Raw genomic sequence first — 19,775 nt, forward strand, 5'->3', positions numbered from 1 at the left:
CTCCCCGTTGCAGATTGGTTGCAGCACTGGTAAGTGAATTTTGAACTCTTACAAAGGCAGGCAATGAGATTTAAGATTTAAAAAATATTTATAGAATTGAATGCAGTGAATTTGGACAAAGTGGGAATAGGATTACAATTTATTAAGCAGTGAATTAGGTTCCATATCAATTCCCGTTCCAGCCTCCCCGCACAGGCGCTGGAATGTGGCGACTAGGGGCTTTTCATAGTCACTTCATTGAAGCCTACTTGTGACAATAAGCAATTATTATTATTATTAATACTGTAGAGATTACCGGGCAGCCCGGTGGCGCAGTGGTTAGCACTGCTGTCTCACGGCGCTGAGGTCCCAGGTTCGATCCCGGCTCTGGGTTACTGTCCGTATGGAGTTTGCACATTCTTCCCGTGTTTGCGTGGGTTTCGCCCCCACGACCCAAAAGATATGCAGGGTAGGTGAATTGGCCATGCTAAATTGCCCCTTAATTGGAAAAAATGAATTGGGTACTCGACATTTAAAAAAAAAAAAAAAAATACTGTAGAGATTACTACGTTCGCCATTTACAGAAATGATTTAAACTCAAATAAGTATAATGTCAAATTTGTGGACATCAAATTGGGAGCATATTTAATATTGAATTTGACTGTGATGTCAAAGTTACTTGCAGAATCAATTTGCACATGGCACATTTATTTTAATACAAGTACGAGATGATGCATTTTAGGGAGAGGAAAATAAGAACCTAAGTGGGGTAGAGGAGACTTGTGTATTTCACAAACACTGGCATAGACTTGTTGGGCTGGATGACACGGTAGGGCAGCACGGTAGCATTGTGGATAGCACAATTGCTTCACAGCTCCAGGGTCCCAAGTTCGATTCCGGCTTGGGTCACTGTCTGTGCGGAGTCTGCACGTCCTCCCTGTGTGTGCGTGGGTTTCCACCGGGTGCTCCGGTTTCCTCCCACAGTCCAAAGATGTGCAGGTTAGGTGGATTGACCGTGATAAATTGCCCTTAGTGTCCAAAATTGCCCTTGGTGTTGGGTGGGGTTGCTGGGTTTTGGGGATAGGGTGGAGGTGTTGACCTTGGGTAGGGTGCTCTTTCCAGGAGCCGGTGCAGACTCGATGGGCCGGGTGGCCGCCTCCTGCACTGTAAATTCTATGATAATCTATGAATGACCTATCTCTCTGTCTGCGTCAGCTCATCTGAAACCCTAAACGCTGCCTTTGTTATTTCATGACTTGACTATTCCAACACTCTCCTGGTCAGCTTCCCATCTTCATCTCACCATCAATGTGAGCTCATCCAAAACTCAGCTGCGTGTATCCTAACTCACACCAAGTTCTGTGTTCACCCTAGTGAAAATTACTTAAAATAAGAATTGATTCAACATTCAGTATAAATGTACTCAGCCAGTGAAATAGATAACTTTTGTTTAATAGGTCTCAGAACAGTTCTCAGAATATGCTATGTAGCATTAAATGTTGTTATCCTGACCACTCCTCCTTCAAAGTGCTGTTCAAAATACTGCCCTCCCATATATATCCTCATAAAGTCATAGGATCATACAGCAGAGAAAAGGTCCTTCGGCCCATTGCGTCTGCGCCGGTCAAAAACAACCACTTAACCATTCTAATCCCATTTTCCAGCACGTGGCCCATAGCCTTGTATACCCTGGGAACACAGGTGCACATCTAAACACTTCTTAAATGTTATGAGGGCCTCTGTCTTCACCACCCTTTCAGGCAGCAAATTCCAAACTCCCACCACCCTCAGAGTAATATTCTTTTTTCCTCACATCCCCTCTAAACCCCTTTATTGTAAATCTATGCCCCCCTGGTTATTGACCCCTCCACCAAGGGGAAAGGTTTGTTCCTGTCGATCTATGCCCCTCATACTTCTACACATCTCAATCACGTCCCTCTCGGTCTCCTCTACTCCAAGGAAAACAATCCAAATCTATCCAATTTCTCGTCATAACTAACGCTCTCCAGCCCAGCATCGTGGTAAGTCTCCTCTGCACCCTTTCCAGTGCTATCACATCCCTCCTGAAATGTGGATTCCAGAACTACACACAAAACTCTGGCTTTGACCTAATCAACTTTTTATACAGTTCCAGCATAACGTCCCTGTTCTTAAACTCTATGCCTCGCTAATAAAGGCAAGAATACCATATACCATCTTAACCACTGAATCCACCTGCTCTGCTACCTTAATGGACCAGTGTACATGCACACCAAGATCCCTCTGATCCTGGGTGCATCCCAGGATCCTGCCGTTTATCATGAATTCCTTTGCCTTGTTTGTCCTGCCGAAGTACATCACCTCACACCTATCTGGATTGAATTCCATTTGCCACTGATCAGCCTATCTATATCCTCCTGTAATCGAAGGCTATCTCCTCACTATTTACCAGCCCGCCAATTTTCATATCATCCATCAAACATACATTAACCATCATATATGTTCACTGATTTGCGCTGTCTCGGTTGATTTTATAATTTCTATACTTACTTTCAAATCCCTTTATGACCTTGCCCCTCCCTGTCTTTGTAACCTCCTCCAGATCTACAACCCTCCCAAGATCTCCAGGTTCTTCCAGTTCTGCTTTCCATAGAATCCGTACAGTGCAGAAGGAAGCCATTTGGCCCATAAGTCTGCACCAACCCACAAAAAGAGCACTCTACCTAGGCGCACTCCCCTTCCCTATTCTCGTAACCCCATGGCCAACTAACTTGCACATCTTTGAACTGCGGGAGGAAACCGGAGCACCCTGAGGAAACCCACGCAGGCGAGGGGAGAACATGCAAACTTCTCTTCACACAGTCACCCAAGGTCGGAATCGAAACTGGGTCCCAGGCGCTGAGGCAGCAGTGCTAACCACTGTCCCCCCCCCCCCCCCCCCCCCGTGCCGCCCTTCTTGCACATCCCTAATTTGCTCCATCATTTACATTTATTTGAGCCGTACCAACCACACCCCTCCACCTCCCTTAATGCTGCTACCTCTTTCCTCTTCTTGAGATGTTCCTTAAATCTGCCTCCCTCTGTCCTAATATCTAGTTCTTTGATTCAGTTTCAGCTTTTTTGATAACTTGTGAAGCACTTTGAGATTTTTTTTACTGCATTAATGTAAATGCAATTTGTGGAACTTTCTGAAGCACTAACAAAAAATCTCTGATATGAAGAATTGAAAAGGATGGGAAAGAGAAAATAGACTTTTATTTATATATGCTGCAATATCAGAGGCACAGTTTACTTAATGATTTTCCATGAAGTTTGTTATCTAGTGATATTAACGGTATGTGACTGAAGTTGTTGCATGTTGGGGATAAGCATGTTAGGGATAAGCAAGTGTGGCTGCTAATGTTTAAATGGATGGAATTGTTTATTGTCACGTGTACTGAGGTACAGCAAAAAGTATTTTTCTGTGTGCAGCTCCAACAAATCATTTAGTACATGAAAAGAAAATACATAAAAGGGAACACAAGATACACAATGTAAATACTTAGACACCGGCACAAGGTACACAATGTAAATACCTAGACACCGACATAGGGTGGAACTTAAAGGAGTGTAGTATTAATCAGGTCAGTCCATAAGAGGGTCGTTTAGGAATCTGGTAACAGTGGGTAAGAAGCTGTTTTTGAATCGGTCTGTGCATGTTCTCAGACTTTTGTATTTCCTGCCCGATGGAAGAAGTTGGAAGAGTGAGTAAGCTGGGTGGGAGGGAGGGGTTCTTTGATTATGTGGCCCGCTTTTCCAAGGCATCAGGAGGTGTAGATAAAGTCAATGGATGGGAGGCGGGTTTGTGTGATGGACTGGGCGGTGTTCACGACTCTGAAGTTTCTTGTGGTCTTGGGCCTAGCAGTTGCCAAACTATGCCGTGATGCAGCCAGGTAGGATGCTTTCTATGGTGCATCTGTAAAAGTTGGTAAGAGTCAGTGTGGACATGCTGAATTTCCTTCGTTTCCTGAGGAAGTATAGGCGTGTTGTGCTTTCCTGGTGGTAGCGTCGACGTGGGTTGGCCAGGACAGCTTTTTGGTGATGTGCACAGCTAGGAATTTGAAGCTGTCAACCATCTCCATCTCAGTCGCTTTGATGCAGACAGGGGTGTGTACAGTACTTGCTTCCTGAAGTCAATGACCTGCTCTTTAGCTTTGCTGGCGTTGAGGGAGAGATTGTTGTCGTTACACCACTCCACTAGGTTCTCTATCTTGCTCCTGTATTCTGACTCGTTTGAGATCTGACCCACTATGGCTGTGTCGGCAGCAAACTTGTAGATGGAGTTGGAACCAAATTTTGCCACATAGTCGTGTGTGTGTATAGGGAGTACTGTAGGGGGCAAAGTACGCAGCCTTGCGGAGCCCCAGTATTGAGGACTATCGTGGACGCGGTGTTGATGTTTATTCTTACTGATTACATAGATACATATAGATACATAGAAGATAGGAGCAGGAGGAGGCCTTTTGGCCCTTCCAGCCTGCTCTGCCATTCATCACGATCATGGCTGAACATGCAACTCAATAGCCTAATCCTGCTTTTTCCCCATAGCCTTTGATCCCATTTTTCCCAAGTGTGATATCTAGCCGCCTCTTTAATATATTCAAAGTTTTAGCAGCAACTACTTTCTGTGGTAATGACATCCACAGGCTCACCACTCTTTGTGTGAAGAAATGGCTCCTATATCTGTCCGAAATGTGGTCTGTGGATCAGAAAATCCAGGATCCAGTTGCAGAGTGAGAAGCAAGTCCTAGATTTTGGAGCTTTGATATGAGCTTGATGGGATTATGGTATTGAAGGCAGAGCTGTAGTCAATAAATAGGAGTCTGATGTAGGAGTCCTTGTTGTTGTCGAGATGCTCCAGGGATGAGTGTAGGGCCAGCGAGATGGTGTCTGCTGTGGACTGGTTTCAACCTTATGCAAATTGCAGTGGATCTATGCATCCTGGGAGTATGGAGTTGATGTGCTTCATGACCAACCTCTCGAAGCACTAAGATTGACTTCAGGGCCACTGGACGGTAGTTATTGAGGCACGTTGCTTTAAGTTTCAAGTTCCCATAATGAGCAGTGTTTTCTATGAAGTCACTTCGAATTGGAAATAAGAAAATGTATGCAAAACCTCAACCTTTTAACAAATGCACTATTTGTATTTATTTGTTTGAGATTAATTATGAACTTTTTTTGTTTCAGGGAAATGAAGCGAGCTATCCCCTGGAAATGTGCTCACACTGTAAGTTTTTTAATGTTTTTATTCAAAGAAAATATTTTCTTTGTTTACACAAAATATTCAACCAGGCTCATACAATATGCAAAAATATCCCTGCCACCCAACCCACCCCCCATTCCAGTTTTTAAAAAATGTAGTTAATTTTTCAGCATATCACCATTACAACCATCTATGTACAACAGTTAACAATATTTCAATCCTTTCAACCACCCCCCATAAACCCAAAAGAAACAACAACCAATCCCCAATACCCCCTCTCCCCACCCCCAAGCATCTGATGGTGGTCATTTCTCTGAAAAAGGAAATAAACAGCTGGCAGCTGAGGTATGACCTCTCAGCCAACCCTAATTGCAAATATTCCATCAGGTCGCCGAGCCAAGCTGCTGCACTGGGCGGGGTTTAAGACTTTCAACCAAACAAAACTTGCCTACGGGCTATCAAGGGAGCAAAGGCAAAAGCATCCTCCCTCACCCCTGTCTGTAACTGGTAAGTTTGAGATCCCAAAAATAGTTACCAACGAGCCATGGTTCCAGGTCAACCATAAGAATTTCTGACATGGTGCTGAAGAGACACAAATGTTCATGAACCCAGACCAGGATATATGGGTGTAATGGGCTGGGCCTCCAGAGCACCGCTCTCATTCGGGTCAGGGTCAAATGCGCCCTATGCATCACCTTGAATTGTATCAGGCTGAGACTAGCGCACAAAGGGATAGAGTTGACTCTGGGCCTCACTCAACTCCCCACTCTTTTTTTTTATCTCGTCCAACAGCATCTGATCCGCCGAGTGTAGATCTCTGACACACCTCCCTCCCCTGCATTTGCTGCCGAAAAAACTCTGTCCATCGACGAGGGAGTGGGAGCCAAAGAGAAGGAAGCTATTTCCTTGTGTGCGAGGTTTTGCACCTGGTAATATTTAAACTGGTTAGCCCTTGAGAGCCTATATTTCTCCAGCCAGCCACTCCTCAAAACTCAGGAATTTACCATCAACAAGCAAATCATCAATCCGCTCCAAACCCCCCCCCCCCCTCCCCCCTTCAAAGGACAAATCTAAAACCGCCAGCACAAAACAATAGTTTCCACAGATTGGAGCCAACATTGGCCCAGCACCCATTTTAAAGTGTTGTCTAAATTGTCCCCATATTTTCAAGGTGCCCACCACAACCTGATTGACAGTCAATTTCATTGGGGAATGCGGAGGGGGAGCCTAACTAATGCCTTCAAGCTGGTTCCTTGCAGTTATTCCCCTTCATCAGTCACGTGGACTCCTTCCCTTTATACCACCCCCGCATCTATTCAATAATAAGATACAGGTTGGGTAATGCAAGATCCCTGAATGTCTATTCCTTTCTGTAAAAAAAGAATACGGATCCGCGGGGCTCTACCCACCCAAATAAAAGATGAGATGAGATCATCTTATCACACTGTTCTTCCTCGCCCATTTATAATAGTTTTGTGTTTATTCACAAATGTGTTTGTTTAGAATTCATTTATATGTATATCTTGAAGCATTATGAGTACCAACCTGAGGCTTATTTGATTATCTTGGAATGTGTGAAGAAATTTCCCAGAGGTTTCTCTCTTTATTTTGCTCTCGGGTGTTAGGATAAGCAGCACTTTGGGAGGATGGTAAACATTCTTGACTGGGTTAGCTGGTGGACTTTCCTGTTCCTTATATATTAAATTACAACTAATCTTTCTCTGGCATTTTCTGCACCCCTGTGCAGTTTAATTTCTGTGGATTGCAGTGGTTTTATGGCACTGATTTGGTGAATGAGAACTTATAGAATGACCTGATGAAAATTACATGAAGGACTGATTTAGCATTATTATAAACATAGTCAACCAGTGAAATAGATAACTGCTTCATGGATAGCACAGATTAATTCTCAGAATATACTATGTAGCATTTCACACTCTTATCCTTTCTACTGCTCCTTCAAAGTGCCTTTCACATACTGGCCTCCTATATTTCCATGCACCTTAAATTATAATTTCCTTTCTTCTATTCATCAAGCACTGCAGTGGCTCAGCCTTTACCTAAAAGTCCCCTAGCCCCTCTTCTGATTTCTATGCACTCTACTTTATCCACCACACCACAACTCCGCCTTGAAGTCTGACAGATTGTAGTTCCAGACCCTGCTCTTCTTATTTCTTGCGACTTAAAAATGGTGATGGGGTGGGGTGCTTGGATGCAGCTTGCATGAGATTAGCTTGCAGTACACCAGATTCATTTAATTTTTAAAAACAGTACTTTGTTTCTTTTCCTTACCGTGTATTTTCCTTGTAGGCAGCTGCTCCAGGATAGGTGAGGATGTTTCCCATGATAGGGGAGGAGAAGACACCAACTCAAGGGTTTACATGTTGATAACATTTGTTTCTTTGGAGGTACAACAGAATGAGGTTGATACTATTCTTCTATACAGGATGAAACCTGATATATGAACTACCTCCTACCCTATTCCATCCAACTGCATCAACATATAGTCCGTTATCCCTCATCTACTTATTCAGCATCCACTTGAATACATCAATGCTATACGTATCAACCACTCTATGCAGGGGTTATGTGAGAAGATTGGAGGTCTGCTTTTGTTTAAAAATGGAGCGAGGGAAAGACCAAGTAATTACAGGCCAGTCAGTCAGACCTCAGTAGTGGGCAAATTGGCATTGGCTCAGTGGCAGAAAACAAAGGGTAATGATTGACTGCGGGTGTTTAGGAACTGGAAGACTGTTTCCAGTGTGGTTCAATAGCGCTCAGTGCTAGGCCCCCTGCTTCTCTGGTATATATCAAAGTTTGAACCTAAATGCAGAGGGCATGATCAAGATATTTTCAGATGATACAAAAATTGGCTGCGTGGTTTATAGGGAAGAGGGAACCTGTAGACTGCAGGAAGATATCAATGGGCTGGTCAGGTCGGAAGAAAAGTGGCAAATGGAATTCAACCTGAAGGAGTGTGAGGTGATGCATTTGGGGAGGGCAAACAAGGAAGAGAGACACACGACAAATGGGAGGATGCTGAGAGGAAGGGAGGGACATTGGAGTGAACATCCACAGATCCCTGGAGGTAGCAGGACAGGTCGATGGGGTTGTTAAGAAACCACATGGAATAATTTCCTTTATTAGCTGTCGCATAGAATATAAGAATAACTGGAGCTTTTATACAGCTGGGCCACAACTTGAGTACTGTTTGCAATTCTAGTCACCTCATTAGATAAAGGATGTAATTGCCCTGGAGAGAGTACAGAAGAGATTTACAAGGATGTTGGTAGGACTGGAAAATTGGATCAATGAGGAAAGATTGGATAGGCTGGGTTGTTTTCCTTAGAACAGAGGTAGCTGAGGACAGATTTGATTGAGGTGTACAAGGTTATGAGGGGCCTGAGATAGAGTGGATGAGAAGGAATTAGTTCCCTTAGATGGTTACCAAAACCAACTGGCCTGGACCTTGTGTTCACATTTTTGAGGTTCCTGAACAACCTGAGCCAAGTAATGAATCTCAAACAAAAAATAGTAGATTGCCCTCTTCAGGACAAGCCTACAAATGAAAGAAAATAAAGTGAAATTCTTTACTGTTAGTACAGACATTTAGGGTGCATAAAATTGTTCAACATTTCTTACAAATGAAAGAAAATGGACAGGACAAAGGAGAATTATCATAATTGAGGTTTGATTATGGAATTTGATACTTACTAAGTTTCCTGTGGGTTGTGTATGACACAGTGTTGCTTTCATCAAAAAATAATGCCAGCGTAGTTGAATCGCAAAAAACTTTAAATATCATGTCAAATAAACCTGTCTATTCACAGCCGTTGGGTAAAATTCTTGTTGCCCAAACTCAATGCAGTGATTTGCCAAATTTGCTGAAAATACACAATTCACCCATGAGTAACAGATCATAGCACTATGATCTGTTACACCGAACCCAGAAGATGAGCACGGTAAAGCTGAGATTTCTTTTGATGCTTGACATTGTGTGGTTTGATCACAGGCAAGCACTGATTGGTGATAAGTGACTAGGGCCACCAGTGTTGGGCCTTTGTGAGATAATACCCTTGATGGCACTAAAATAACATACTAAATCTGTTTGATCTGTCCAAGCAGATAATAGTCTAGTAATAATGTGGGCTCCAATAGATATGAATCCAGTGCCTCCAGGAAGGAATCACTTGTGCAGCTTTGATTCTAGTTGGCTATGGACACCCTTCAGATTGTACTCTCTTGGGAAAGGCAGAAAAAATGGGAATATATAAGTGAGGGAAGTTATTCTGTCTTAATTCTCCCATTCCTTAGCTTTGAGGTGGATAATATACTTCTCCCCATATATAAGTATCATCCCTGCCCATGTGAAGATACAGGATTGAGCTGGGAGGTGAATTTGTGAAGAAGGACAAATTATGATCTGCATTGACCTGTCACTAAACACCTTGGGCAGAGTTTGCCTCACCACAAGCCATTTATGCGAGGATTTGAATTAGATAATTGGTGATCAAACTTGGGCTATGACATTAGATTTGAACGTTCAGAACATTAAACTACTTGGCACATTGTGAATTAACCTCTGTAAATATTTCCAGTTTATTGAAAGTGAATGCTCATTCCACATATGCATAAGGAAGCTAACACGGAAACAAGTTTGACAGAAGCTGGAATGTACCTGGAGGCTGAGAATGAGTGCAAAACCTCATGTCCAAGGTTTGGTCCCTATTGTAATTGAGTTGCAGAGAGTGAAGGTGTTCTGTATTGAAGCTTCATGGCACCTCAAGCTGTAGGACCAGCAGTGACGTAGTGTGAAGTTTATCAGTGATCTGCCACTGATCTGCATTTTTGTAGCTGATTTCAGTTCGAGCTAAACCTTGACTGTTGCTCATTTATGGCTAAACGCTCAGATATTTAAGTGGATGCTCCCAAGGAGAGTCGGTCAGAGGTTGTCTGTCCACTGTACAACTGCGATATTTGGCACAACTTTTTGTGGGATTTATCAGCAGCTCAGCTTGGAGACCTGTTTTCTTATTAAGGTGATGAATTTCCATAAATCTATCTGTACCAGGCACCTACTTGATCAAAAAGCAAATGGGATACTAGGTTTTATTTAAAAAAAAAAATTTAGAGTACCCAATTTATTTTTTCCAATTAAGGGGAAATTTAGCGTGTTCAATCAACCTACCTTGCACATCTTTGGGTTGTGGGGACGAAACCCACGCAAACACGATGAGAATGTGCAAACTCCACACGGACAGTGACCCAGAGCCGGGATCGAACCTGGGACCTCGGCGCCGTGAGACTGCAGTGCTAACCACCTGCGCCACCGTGCTGCCCAACAGGATATTAGGTTATATTACCAAAACACGTTAAGTTGTATTGAATCAACATAATGTCTTTGCCAGGATTTAGTCGGCATACTTCTGTCTGGTTATCATTACATGAGGAAACTGTTCAGGATGATGTGCAGGGGTTTCCAAGCTTTGTCTTCATGGGCCTCTTGGATGTATACCATGGTGCCTGCATGCTGCATTCGGAGTGTTGCATTCCCATTACCTTGTTTAACATTTCAAGCTGTCAATGCTAACAATATTCTGATTTAAGATTTATTGATTGAGACAATTACACCGAGAACAACACTTTCTATTTTTTTTAAACTTTAGAGTACCCAATTATTTTTTTCCAATTAAGGGGCAATTTAGTGTGGCCAATTCACCTAATCTGCGCATCTTTGGGTTGTGGGGGCGAAACCCATGCAGACACTGGGAGAATGTGCAAACTCCACACAGATCCAGTGACCCAGATTGAACCCGATCCTCAGCGCCGTAGGCAACGTTGCTAACCACTGCGCCACCATGCTGACCGAACAACACTTTCTAACCCTTTAGGCCTCTGAAGTTCAAATACCAGAAACTAGCGAGCCATAAATATAAATTCACGAGGCACTGTTTTTACTGGATGGGATGGGTATTACACATGGGCAATAGTTTGGACACCTTTGCAGGCATGATTAGAGATATTTGGCAGGATTGAAGAATTACCTAATTTAGGGTTGTTCAACTTCAGGTATGTAAAAATAAAAGGTATTGTAGAGGTAAACAAGAAAGAGGAAATAGATTCCAAACTAATTTTCAACAGCTTATAACAGTTACATTAAAATATGCTTGCTTTACATGCTGCAGTTCCAAAGTTGTTTGTTTACAGGAACAGATTCTGTGCTGTTGATGTATAATTTTGATTTGAAAAGTACACTAGTCTGAAGAGATGCACGTACTTGTTCACCCCACCAGCAGAGTTAAAACCATGGTTACTAAATGTTATGTAAACAATCCCATGAGTTTTGCTTAACACTTGGCAAATTACACAGGTGGTTTATTTCTGGCCTGTTAATTAATCTCTAACTACTTTAATGGTTAGCCAAATATCTCACTTATGTACTTTGTCATGAAAGCTGCATTCTTAAAAATGAAGTTTCTGTTCCAGGTTTGGATTGTATGGGTTGTATCAATTTTTAATGGACAGTTGGATCGGTGATATTTAGAAAGTTGGACCTGACTTTCTCAAGTTGAATTGAAGGGGGTGTAAACTTAGAGTGTTTCTATTTTGTTTAACTTTTCAATGTGACAATTTTATAAGATCTATAAGCCAGGGTTATTTTGTAGCAAAACCCATCAGTGAAGAGTAAATTTTAAAACCATCTTTCTGCATTCCCAATGTATCAGATGATCGATTATACTTGGAAAGATGTTGGACTTTAATGTTAAACCATCAATTTGGTCTACTTTTGTTCCTATAAAATGTACTCAGTCCCTTGAGCCTGTTCTGCCATTCAATTAGATCATAGTTGATCTGTTTTTCAACTCCATTTATCCACCTTGGTTTCATATTATTTTCCGACCATTCCTAATGATCAATTTGCTCTTTGGTATTTTCAATTGAATAGCTTTTTGGGGGAGTAAGTTCTCGACTTGTTTTTATGAACAAATGCTTCCTGACTACACTTCTTGTTTTGGAGATGTTCCTCAAAGATTTGTATCTTTTATTTAACTTGTCTTTGTTTATCTCCTGAATACCTATCTTCATATCTCCCCATAGTTCTCTCCATTTTTCACTTAACTCATGCTATCTCGTATCTGTATACATCCGCATTTGACTATTAAGGGGCTGGTTTAGCACAGTGGGCTAAACAGCTGGCTTGTAATGCAGAACAATGCCAGCAGAAGTGGTTCAATTCCCGTACCGGCCTCCCCGAACAGGCGCCGGAATGTGGTGTCTAGGGTCTTGCCACAGTAACTTCATTGAAGCCTACTTGTGACAATAAGCGATTATTATTATTGTCTATTCTTTCCCTTATAATTCTTTTTTTAAAATTCCAATTAATGGTCAATTTAGCGTGACCAATCTACCTACCCTGCACATCTTTGGGTTGTGGGGGTGAGACCCGCGTAGACACGGAGAATGTGCAAACTCCACAAGGACAGTGATCAGGGGCCGGGATTGAACCTGGGTCCTCCGCACCATGAGGTAGCAGGGCTAACCACTGTGCCGCCCTATTCCCTTTTTTAGTGGGTTTGAGCCAGTTAAATCACTGGAATGGGTCGGAGGGAAAGAGTATCAATACAGGTTGAGGTTTTAGTTAGAATCTAAGTTGCACAATACAATAAAATAACAGAACATTTAGATTTTTCACTTGATCTGTAGCTGCTGATGTAAATATAATGCGTGCTATCTTTTGCACAAGTGAATTGATCGGCAATGCACTGCGGAGTGGTGGGAGTTGATCAAAAGATAAATACTTGAAAAGGAAAGATTTGTTAGCTGTGCAGAAAGAGCAGGGGTGTGGGACTAATTGGATAACTATTTGAAAGAGCTGCACAGGTAGGATGGATGGAATCATAGCATCCCTACAGTGCAGAAGGAGGCCATTTGGCCCAGCAAGTTGGCACCGGCCATCCAAAAGCACACCCTACCTAACCCCCCCCCTCCCCCCTCGCCGTATCCCAGTAACCCCATCTAACCTGCATATCTTTAGATACTGAGGGGCAATTTAATATGGACAATCCACTTTACTTGCGCGTCTTTGGACTGTGGGAGGAAACTGGAGCACCCGGAGGAAACCCAAGCAGACACCTGGAGATGTGCAAACTTCACACCGTCAACCAAGGCAGGATTTGAACTTGGGTCTCTTGTGCTGAGAAGAAGCAGTGCTAAATACTGTGCCCCCCCCCCCCCCCCCCCCGGTGTCACCCCATGATTTTGTATAAGTATTAGATTTAAATGGTTAAACTACACAGATTATAATTTGAATTTTAAATGTAACTATTTCCTTTCGAGGATATGTTTTCTATTTTACGAATGTTCCTTTCAATCAAAGGTAACTTGAATCACATCTAATTTGTAGCCCAAATGATTGTTAGCTTATACAATTGCTGCAGTTGCTGTTCTGTATATTTTCAACAATGCAATATAATCTGGTAATTAATGCAGTGAGGGGCTGCAGTGGCAGGTTCGCCTCGGATAGTTTACAGCGGGTTGGTGCGGTGTCTAGCTTCTGCTACTTCATCTCTGTTGGGAGTCATGTGCAGGGCAAGTTGAGCTGCATCTCTAATTGGATCCTCTTTTTATCTCCTTTTCCCTTTTGCTCGGTGTCTTGTCTTAAGGAATGAATGGGATCTAGATCGAGGGTCAAACTTGGATTTGAAGCCCTTGTTAGTGGACATTAGTATCTTGTTCTACATTTTGCTCTGAAGTTTGGCCACTGCATTGGAGGAGGATGAAAATGAGCAGTGGAACACTGGGGCTCCCTCAGAGGATGGGAATAAATGCAAAGATTTGAGTCCTGCTGGAAGGGAGATTCAACTGGAAGGACAGGAAGTGAAAATTACAAGTCCTGTGTTTATTCTTGCTCAATTTGATTTTGTGTGCATTCAAAGTTGTGGGACAGAGGGAACTAAATGTCAGGATAGCTCAAAAGCTGAGGAGGTAGAGAGAGAGGTGAATATATGTAGGGCTGTGCTGGGTAAAATTGGTCAGATTGGAAACAGGACAGTTAAGTTTGGAGTTTTTAAAGTATGGAGTTGGGTTGGTGAGGATTTGTCGGGATGGTTATAACTCTTAATTCTATATGAGAGGACATTTTTGATGAGGAAAATAGTTTTGTGTTATCCAGTTGAGAATTATGGTTTCAATCAAAACTGATTAGAAAGTAGAAAGGCAGTGTATATCTCACCAAGAGAGAAAATTTAAATATCCCACTAAAAAGTAAATATTCATGTTGTTAGCCTTTCAATCTAGATTCACAGTACGAAGTCTTACAACACCAGGTTAAAGTCCAACAGGTTTGTTTCGATGTCACTAGCTTTCGGAGCGCTGCTCCTTCCTCAGGTGAATGAAGAGGTATGTTCCAGAAACAAATATATAGTCAAATTCAAAGCTGCCAGACAATGCTTGGAATGCGAGCATTAGCAGGTGATTAAATCTTTACAGATCCAGAGATGGGGTAACCTCAGGTTAAAGAGGTGTGAATTGTGTCAAGCCAGGACAGTTGGTAGGATTTTGCAGGCCAGATGGTGGGGGATGAATGTAATGCGACATGAATCCCAGGTCCCGGTTGAGGCCGCACTCGTGTGCGGAACTTGGCTATAAGTTTCTGCTCGGCGATTCTGCGTTGTCGCCCGTCCTGAAGGCCGCCTTGGAGAACGCTTACCCGGAGATCAGAGGCTGAATGCCCTTGATTGCTGAAGTGTTCCCCGACTGGAAGGGAACATTTCTGCCTGGTGATTGTCGCGCGATGTCCATTCATTCGTTGTCGCAGCGTCTGCATGGTCTCGCCAATGTACCACGCTTCGGGACATCCTTTCCTGCAGCGTATGAGGTAGACAACGTTGGCCGAGTGGCACAAGTATGTACCGCGTACCTGGTGGGTGGTGTTCTCACGTGTAATGGTGGTATCCATGTCGATGATCTGGCACGTCTTGCAGAGATTGCCATGGCAGGGTTGTGTGGTGTCGTGGTCACTGTTCTGAATACTGGGTAGTTTGCTGCAAACAATGGTTTGTTTGAGGTTGCGCGGTTGTTTGAAGGCAAGTAGTGGGGGTGTGGGGATGACCTTGGTAAGATGTTCATCTTCATCAATGACGTGTTGAAGGCTGTGAAGATGTCGTAGTTTCTCCTCTCCGGGGAAGTACTGGACGACGAAGGGTATTCTGTCGGTTGTGTCCCATGTTTGTCTTCTGAGGAGGTCGGTGCGGTTTTTCGCTGTGGCGCATTGGAACTGTCGATCGATGAGTCGAGTGCCATATCCCGTTCGTACGAGGGCATCTTTCAACGTCTGTAGATGTCTGTTGCGCTCCTCCTTGTCTGAGCAGATCCTGTGTATACGGAGAGCTTGTCCATAGGGGATGGCTTCTTTAATGTGTTTAGGGTGGAAGCTGGAGTAGTGGAGCATCGTGAGGTTATCCGTGGGTTTGCGGTAAAGCAAAGTCATCTCCACAATCTAGATTCAGTCATTGTAAATTGAGCATTTGTTTAAAAAAAAAAGAGAATGCTACAACTCGTGACATTTCTTCTTTGCTCAGACATACAAGAAACATAAATCAAACCGTAGATGGCCCACATCTGTTTTTTTTAAATATACTCCCATTTTAAACACACTCCCTCCTTTTCCCTTCAATACCCTGGTGGTAGTTTTTAAAATAGTTTTTATTGGCTTCAGTACTGATGTCAAGAACATGTGATTCAGGTTCACTTGGCGTAGTTTGTAAAATTAGCAGTTCCACTGGCAATGAACTTGTTCTAATTGCTTTGTCCCAACAATGTCAATAAATAGATTGATGGGTCACTGCTGAATTGTCTAATTTAGCCTTGAAGGATGGAAATTCTGTAGAGAATTTGGGCTCCAATTTAAGATGCCAAATTATTTGTAATGAGTTTCGCAGTAACATTATTATCCCTTTATCCAGAAGTAATAAAACACTTTCAATTCTCATCATGCAGGCTGTTTCTTCAAAAGATCTGATTGCAGCATCAGGGAATAAATTCAAAGCCTTCATCTGGCATTTAGTGAATACATTTTGTTATGAGTATTTAGTATATTCATGAACCGCTGACACTATGATCCAGTATATCATAATTTGATTCTTTTTAAAGGGCTAATTTTTTTCCTGTTAAATATATTATAGCAACATGGCATTTAGAAACCTGCAAAAACTGTAGTTTTATTTGGAGCTGGTTTCTTTCAGTCTGTTATGGGATCATCAAAAGCAAACATCATGGCACGTTTTGCAGAAAGTCGCAGGATTTGTATTTTCTCTTGCTAAAAATTAGGATGTTTTGTGATACTTCGTTTTGAAATAAGTTAGATATTTTAAAGGATAAATCACATGTGGAGGGAATCTTCCAGCTTAATTTTGGACAGCATTGCTTGGTGTAACAACAAAAGCCATTGGCTTTTATATAGTTCTTAGAGTAAAAGGTTTCAAAGTGTCTCAAGGAAGCGATTGTCAAACATAATTTGCCACTGAACCACAAACCGGTTTTGGCTGATCAAACATTTGGCTAAAGATATTGGTTTCAAGGAGCTTTTCAAAGGAGGCAGAGACGTTTAGGGTGAAATTCCAGAGCTTCGGGCCCATGCAGCTGAATTCATCGATAGCAAAGCGATAAAAGTCAAACATGCTCCAGAGACGAGGGGAGGCAATGGTTTTGTGGTATTATCACTGGACTAGTTATCCAGAGGCACTGGGTAATGCTTTGGGAACCTGGGTTTGAATCCTGCCATGGCAGATGGTGAAATTTGAATTCAATAAATATCCAATGAAGACCATGAAACCATTGTCCTTTGTCAAAAAACACCCATCTGGTTCTCACTGATGTCCTTCAGGGGAGGAAATCTGCTGTTTTTGCTTACCTGTGACTCCAGATCCACAGCCAGTATTAGAGGAACACAGATATTTGAGAACTGTTGGGCAGGACAGTTGCAAAGATGGGGAGGGGGCAGGACAAAGCTATGGAGGAATTTGAATATTAAGGCATTGCTTAACAGGAGCACAGTCCAGATCAATGTGCAGGGAGGTGATGTGTGAATTGAACTTGGTGCAAGTTAGGATCCAGACAGCAGAGTTTTGGATGACCCAAGTTTATAGAGGGTAGAATGTGGGAGACCAACAGGAGTGCGTTGAAGTAGTCGAGTCTGGAGCTAACAGGCATCGATGAGGGTTTTGATGAACTTGTGCAGGAATGGAGTCACATGATGCATAAGAGGGGGAAATGGAAAATCTTGATGTCACTGATATATCCACACTCATTACACTGCTTCTCTCTCCATTCTTAAATTTCTTTGGTTAAAGTGATAGATGGTTTGCCCCTCTGTTCATAAAGGTTCTAACTTCCCCATTAGTTTAATCATGACATTAGCTTGTACGTTCAGCAAGTCACGGGAAATTGCTTTTGAGCAGAAGGGTGCAGGAAAATATCTGCATGCTGAGAGGCGCCCTTCTGCAGCAATGTTTGGGTCATTATGTTTACAGTTTTGGTCCGTCTTTGTAAGTGGATAGTAAATAAGTCAATTTATTGAACATTCAATAACCTGTACTTCTAATTTGCTTGTAAATAATATGCATGAGTTTTGCCCTACAGCGGTATTTTGATGTCGCTGTTTGTAAATGTGGCTCGCTGTAGTCCAAAATGGAAACCTGATGCTCAATTAAATATTACTCCATTGATAGAATAGCTTGTGTGGCAGTTCTGGGTTTCAATGTTTTATTTATAACTTTGTATATACAGAATAGAGCATTCAACCTGTAAGCTGGTGTTCATGTGCTTTTTAAGCGTTTTTTCTCCCCACTGTGCTCAGAATGCTTTTGCTAATTCTTCAGTTTTTGTGTTTGCACGATGTTGCTGAATCTGCACCTTGGCCACAATTTACTCTTAATTGCTCAGGTTATGAATGTTGCTAATGAAAGGAGGCCTGTAATATGATGCTTTCTGGATTGATTTTTTTCCTCTGAAACTATTGTCAGACAGGTGATAGCAGTAGTGCAACTTCTGCAAAACAAAGTTGTTAATGACCTGGCCTTGATTTCAGGCATGGTCACCAGGTGCATTTTAGTTTTTGTCAGCATGTGCTCTGATAAACTTGCAATCTTTTCCAATGAGGATGGTATTTTCTTGAATAATTTCATATTTTTCTTTAATAAATTTAGAGTGCCCAATTTTTTTTCTCTCCCAATTTAGGGGCAATTTGGCGTGGCCATTTCACCTACCTTGCACATCTTTGGTTGTGGGGGTGAGACCCACGCAGACACTGGGAGAATGTGCAAACTCCATACAGATAGCGACCTAAGGCCTGGATCGAACCCGGGTTCTGCGTGGCGTGAGGTAGCAGTGCTAACCACTGAGCCACCTTTCTTGAATAATTTCTAATGCAGATTAAACTTCTCATTAAACAAATGCATAGAATATGGGAATTTAATCATGAATTGGTGGAACTATGCCAGAATGAATATGAAGAGGAGATTGTATAGATAATCTGCCATCAGACCCTAAAAATGTAACACAAAACCAATATTGCTTGCTTTTCCTATCTCTGCAGGACTGGTTGAGGTAAATGAGGTGAAGTTTATATCCCTGCTAAAGCATAGATTTATAGCGTACTGATTCTATTTTGCTTATTAGGTATTTACTTGTCAGCCAAACCAAACAGTCAATACCAAAACATAATAAAGCTTTGACATTGGCAAAATGGTGGAGAGTAAAATTTGATTAACTGAAAGTAATTTAAACACAAACTATCTTTTTGAGTCTGAAATTCCAATGATACATTACGTATAATCGTAAATGAGTGAAATTTTAATAGTTAATGGAACGATTCATTTTGGAACCTATTAATCATCTTTTGATCAAATCTTTCTTACGAAGGCTTTGTCCTTGGTTCTACCATTTGATTTTTCTTCCCTCTTTCATTTATGGGGCGACATTCTCCCCCAACGGCGCGATGTCCGCCGACTGGCGCCAAAAACGGCGCCAATCAGACGGGCATCGCGCCGGCCCAAAGGTGCGGAATGCTCCGCATCTTTGGGGGCCGAGCCCCAACATTGAGGGGCTAGGCCGACGCCGGAGGGATTTCCGCCCTGCCAGCTGGCGGAAATGGCGTTTGTTGCCCCGCCAGCTGGCGGAAATGGCGTTTGTTGCCCAGCCAGCTGGCGCGGAAATGCGGCGCATGCGCGGGAGCGTCCGCGGCCGGCGACAGTTTCCTGCGCATGCGCAGTGGGGAGAGTCTCTTCCGCCTCCGCCATGGTGGAGGCCGTGGCGGAGGCGGAAGGGAAAGAGTGCCCCCATGGCACAGGCCCGCCCGCGGATCGGTGGGCCCCGATCGCGGGCCAGGCCACCATGGGGGCACCCCCCGTGGTCAGATCGCCCCCCCAGAACCCCGGAGCCCACCCACGGCGCCTGGTCCCGCCGGTAAATACCAGCTTTGATTTACGCCGGCGGGACAGGCAATTTCTGGGCGGGCTCCGGGGGCTCCCGCCAACCGGCGCGGCCCGATTCACGCCCCCGCCCAATCTCCGGTACC

At 43.0% G+C, this 19,775-nt stretch overlaps 1 protein-coding gene across 1 annotated transcript in view; it reads left to right on the plus strand.

Moving 5' to 3' along the window:
* LOC140421846 (calcineurin subunit B type 1) overlaps window positions 1-19,775 on the plus strand; it is a 79,388-nt gene that overhangs the window by 17,288 nt on the left and 42,325 nt on the right. The window contains exon 2 of the mRNA XM_072506829.1: window positions 5,185-5,224. Coding sequence (XP_072362930.1) covers window positions 5,185-5,224 — 40 coding nt within the window. The remainder of the gene's footprint in view (window positions 1-5,184; window positions 5,225-19,775) is intronic.

The sequence above is a fragment of the Scyliorhinus torazame genome, chromosome 1 (genome assembly GCF_047496885.1).
Source record: "Scyliorhinus torazame isolate Kashiwa2021f chromosome 1, sScyTor2.1, whole genome shotgun sequence".
Taxonomy (NCBI): Eukaryota; Metazoa; Chordata; class Chondrichthyes; order Carcharhiniformes; family Scyliorhinidae; genus Scyliorhinus; species Scyliorhinus torazame.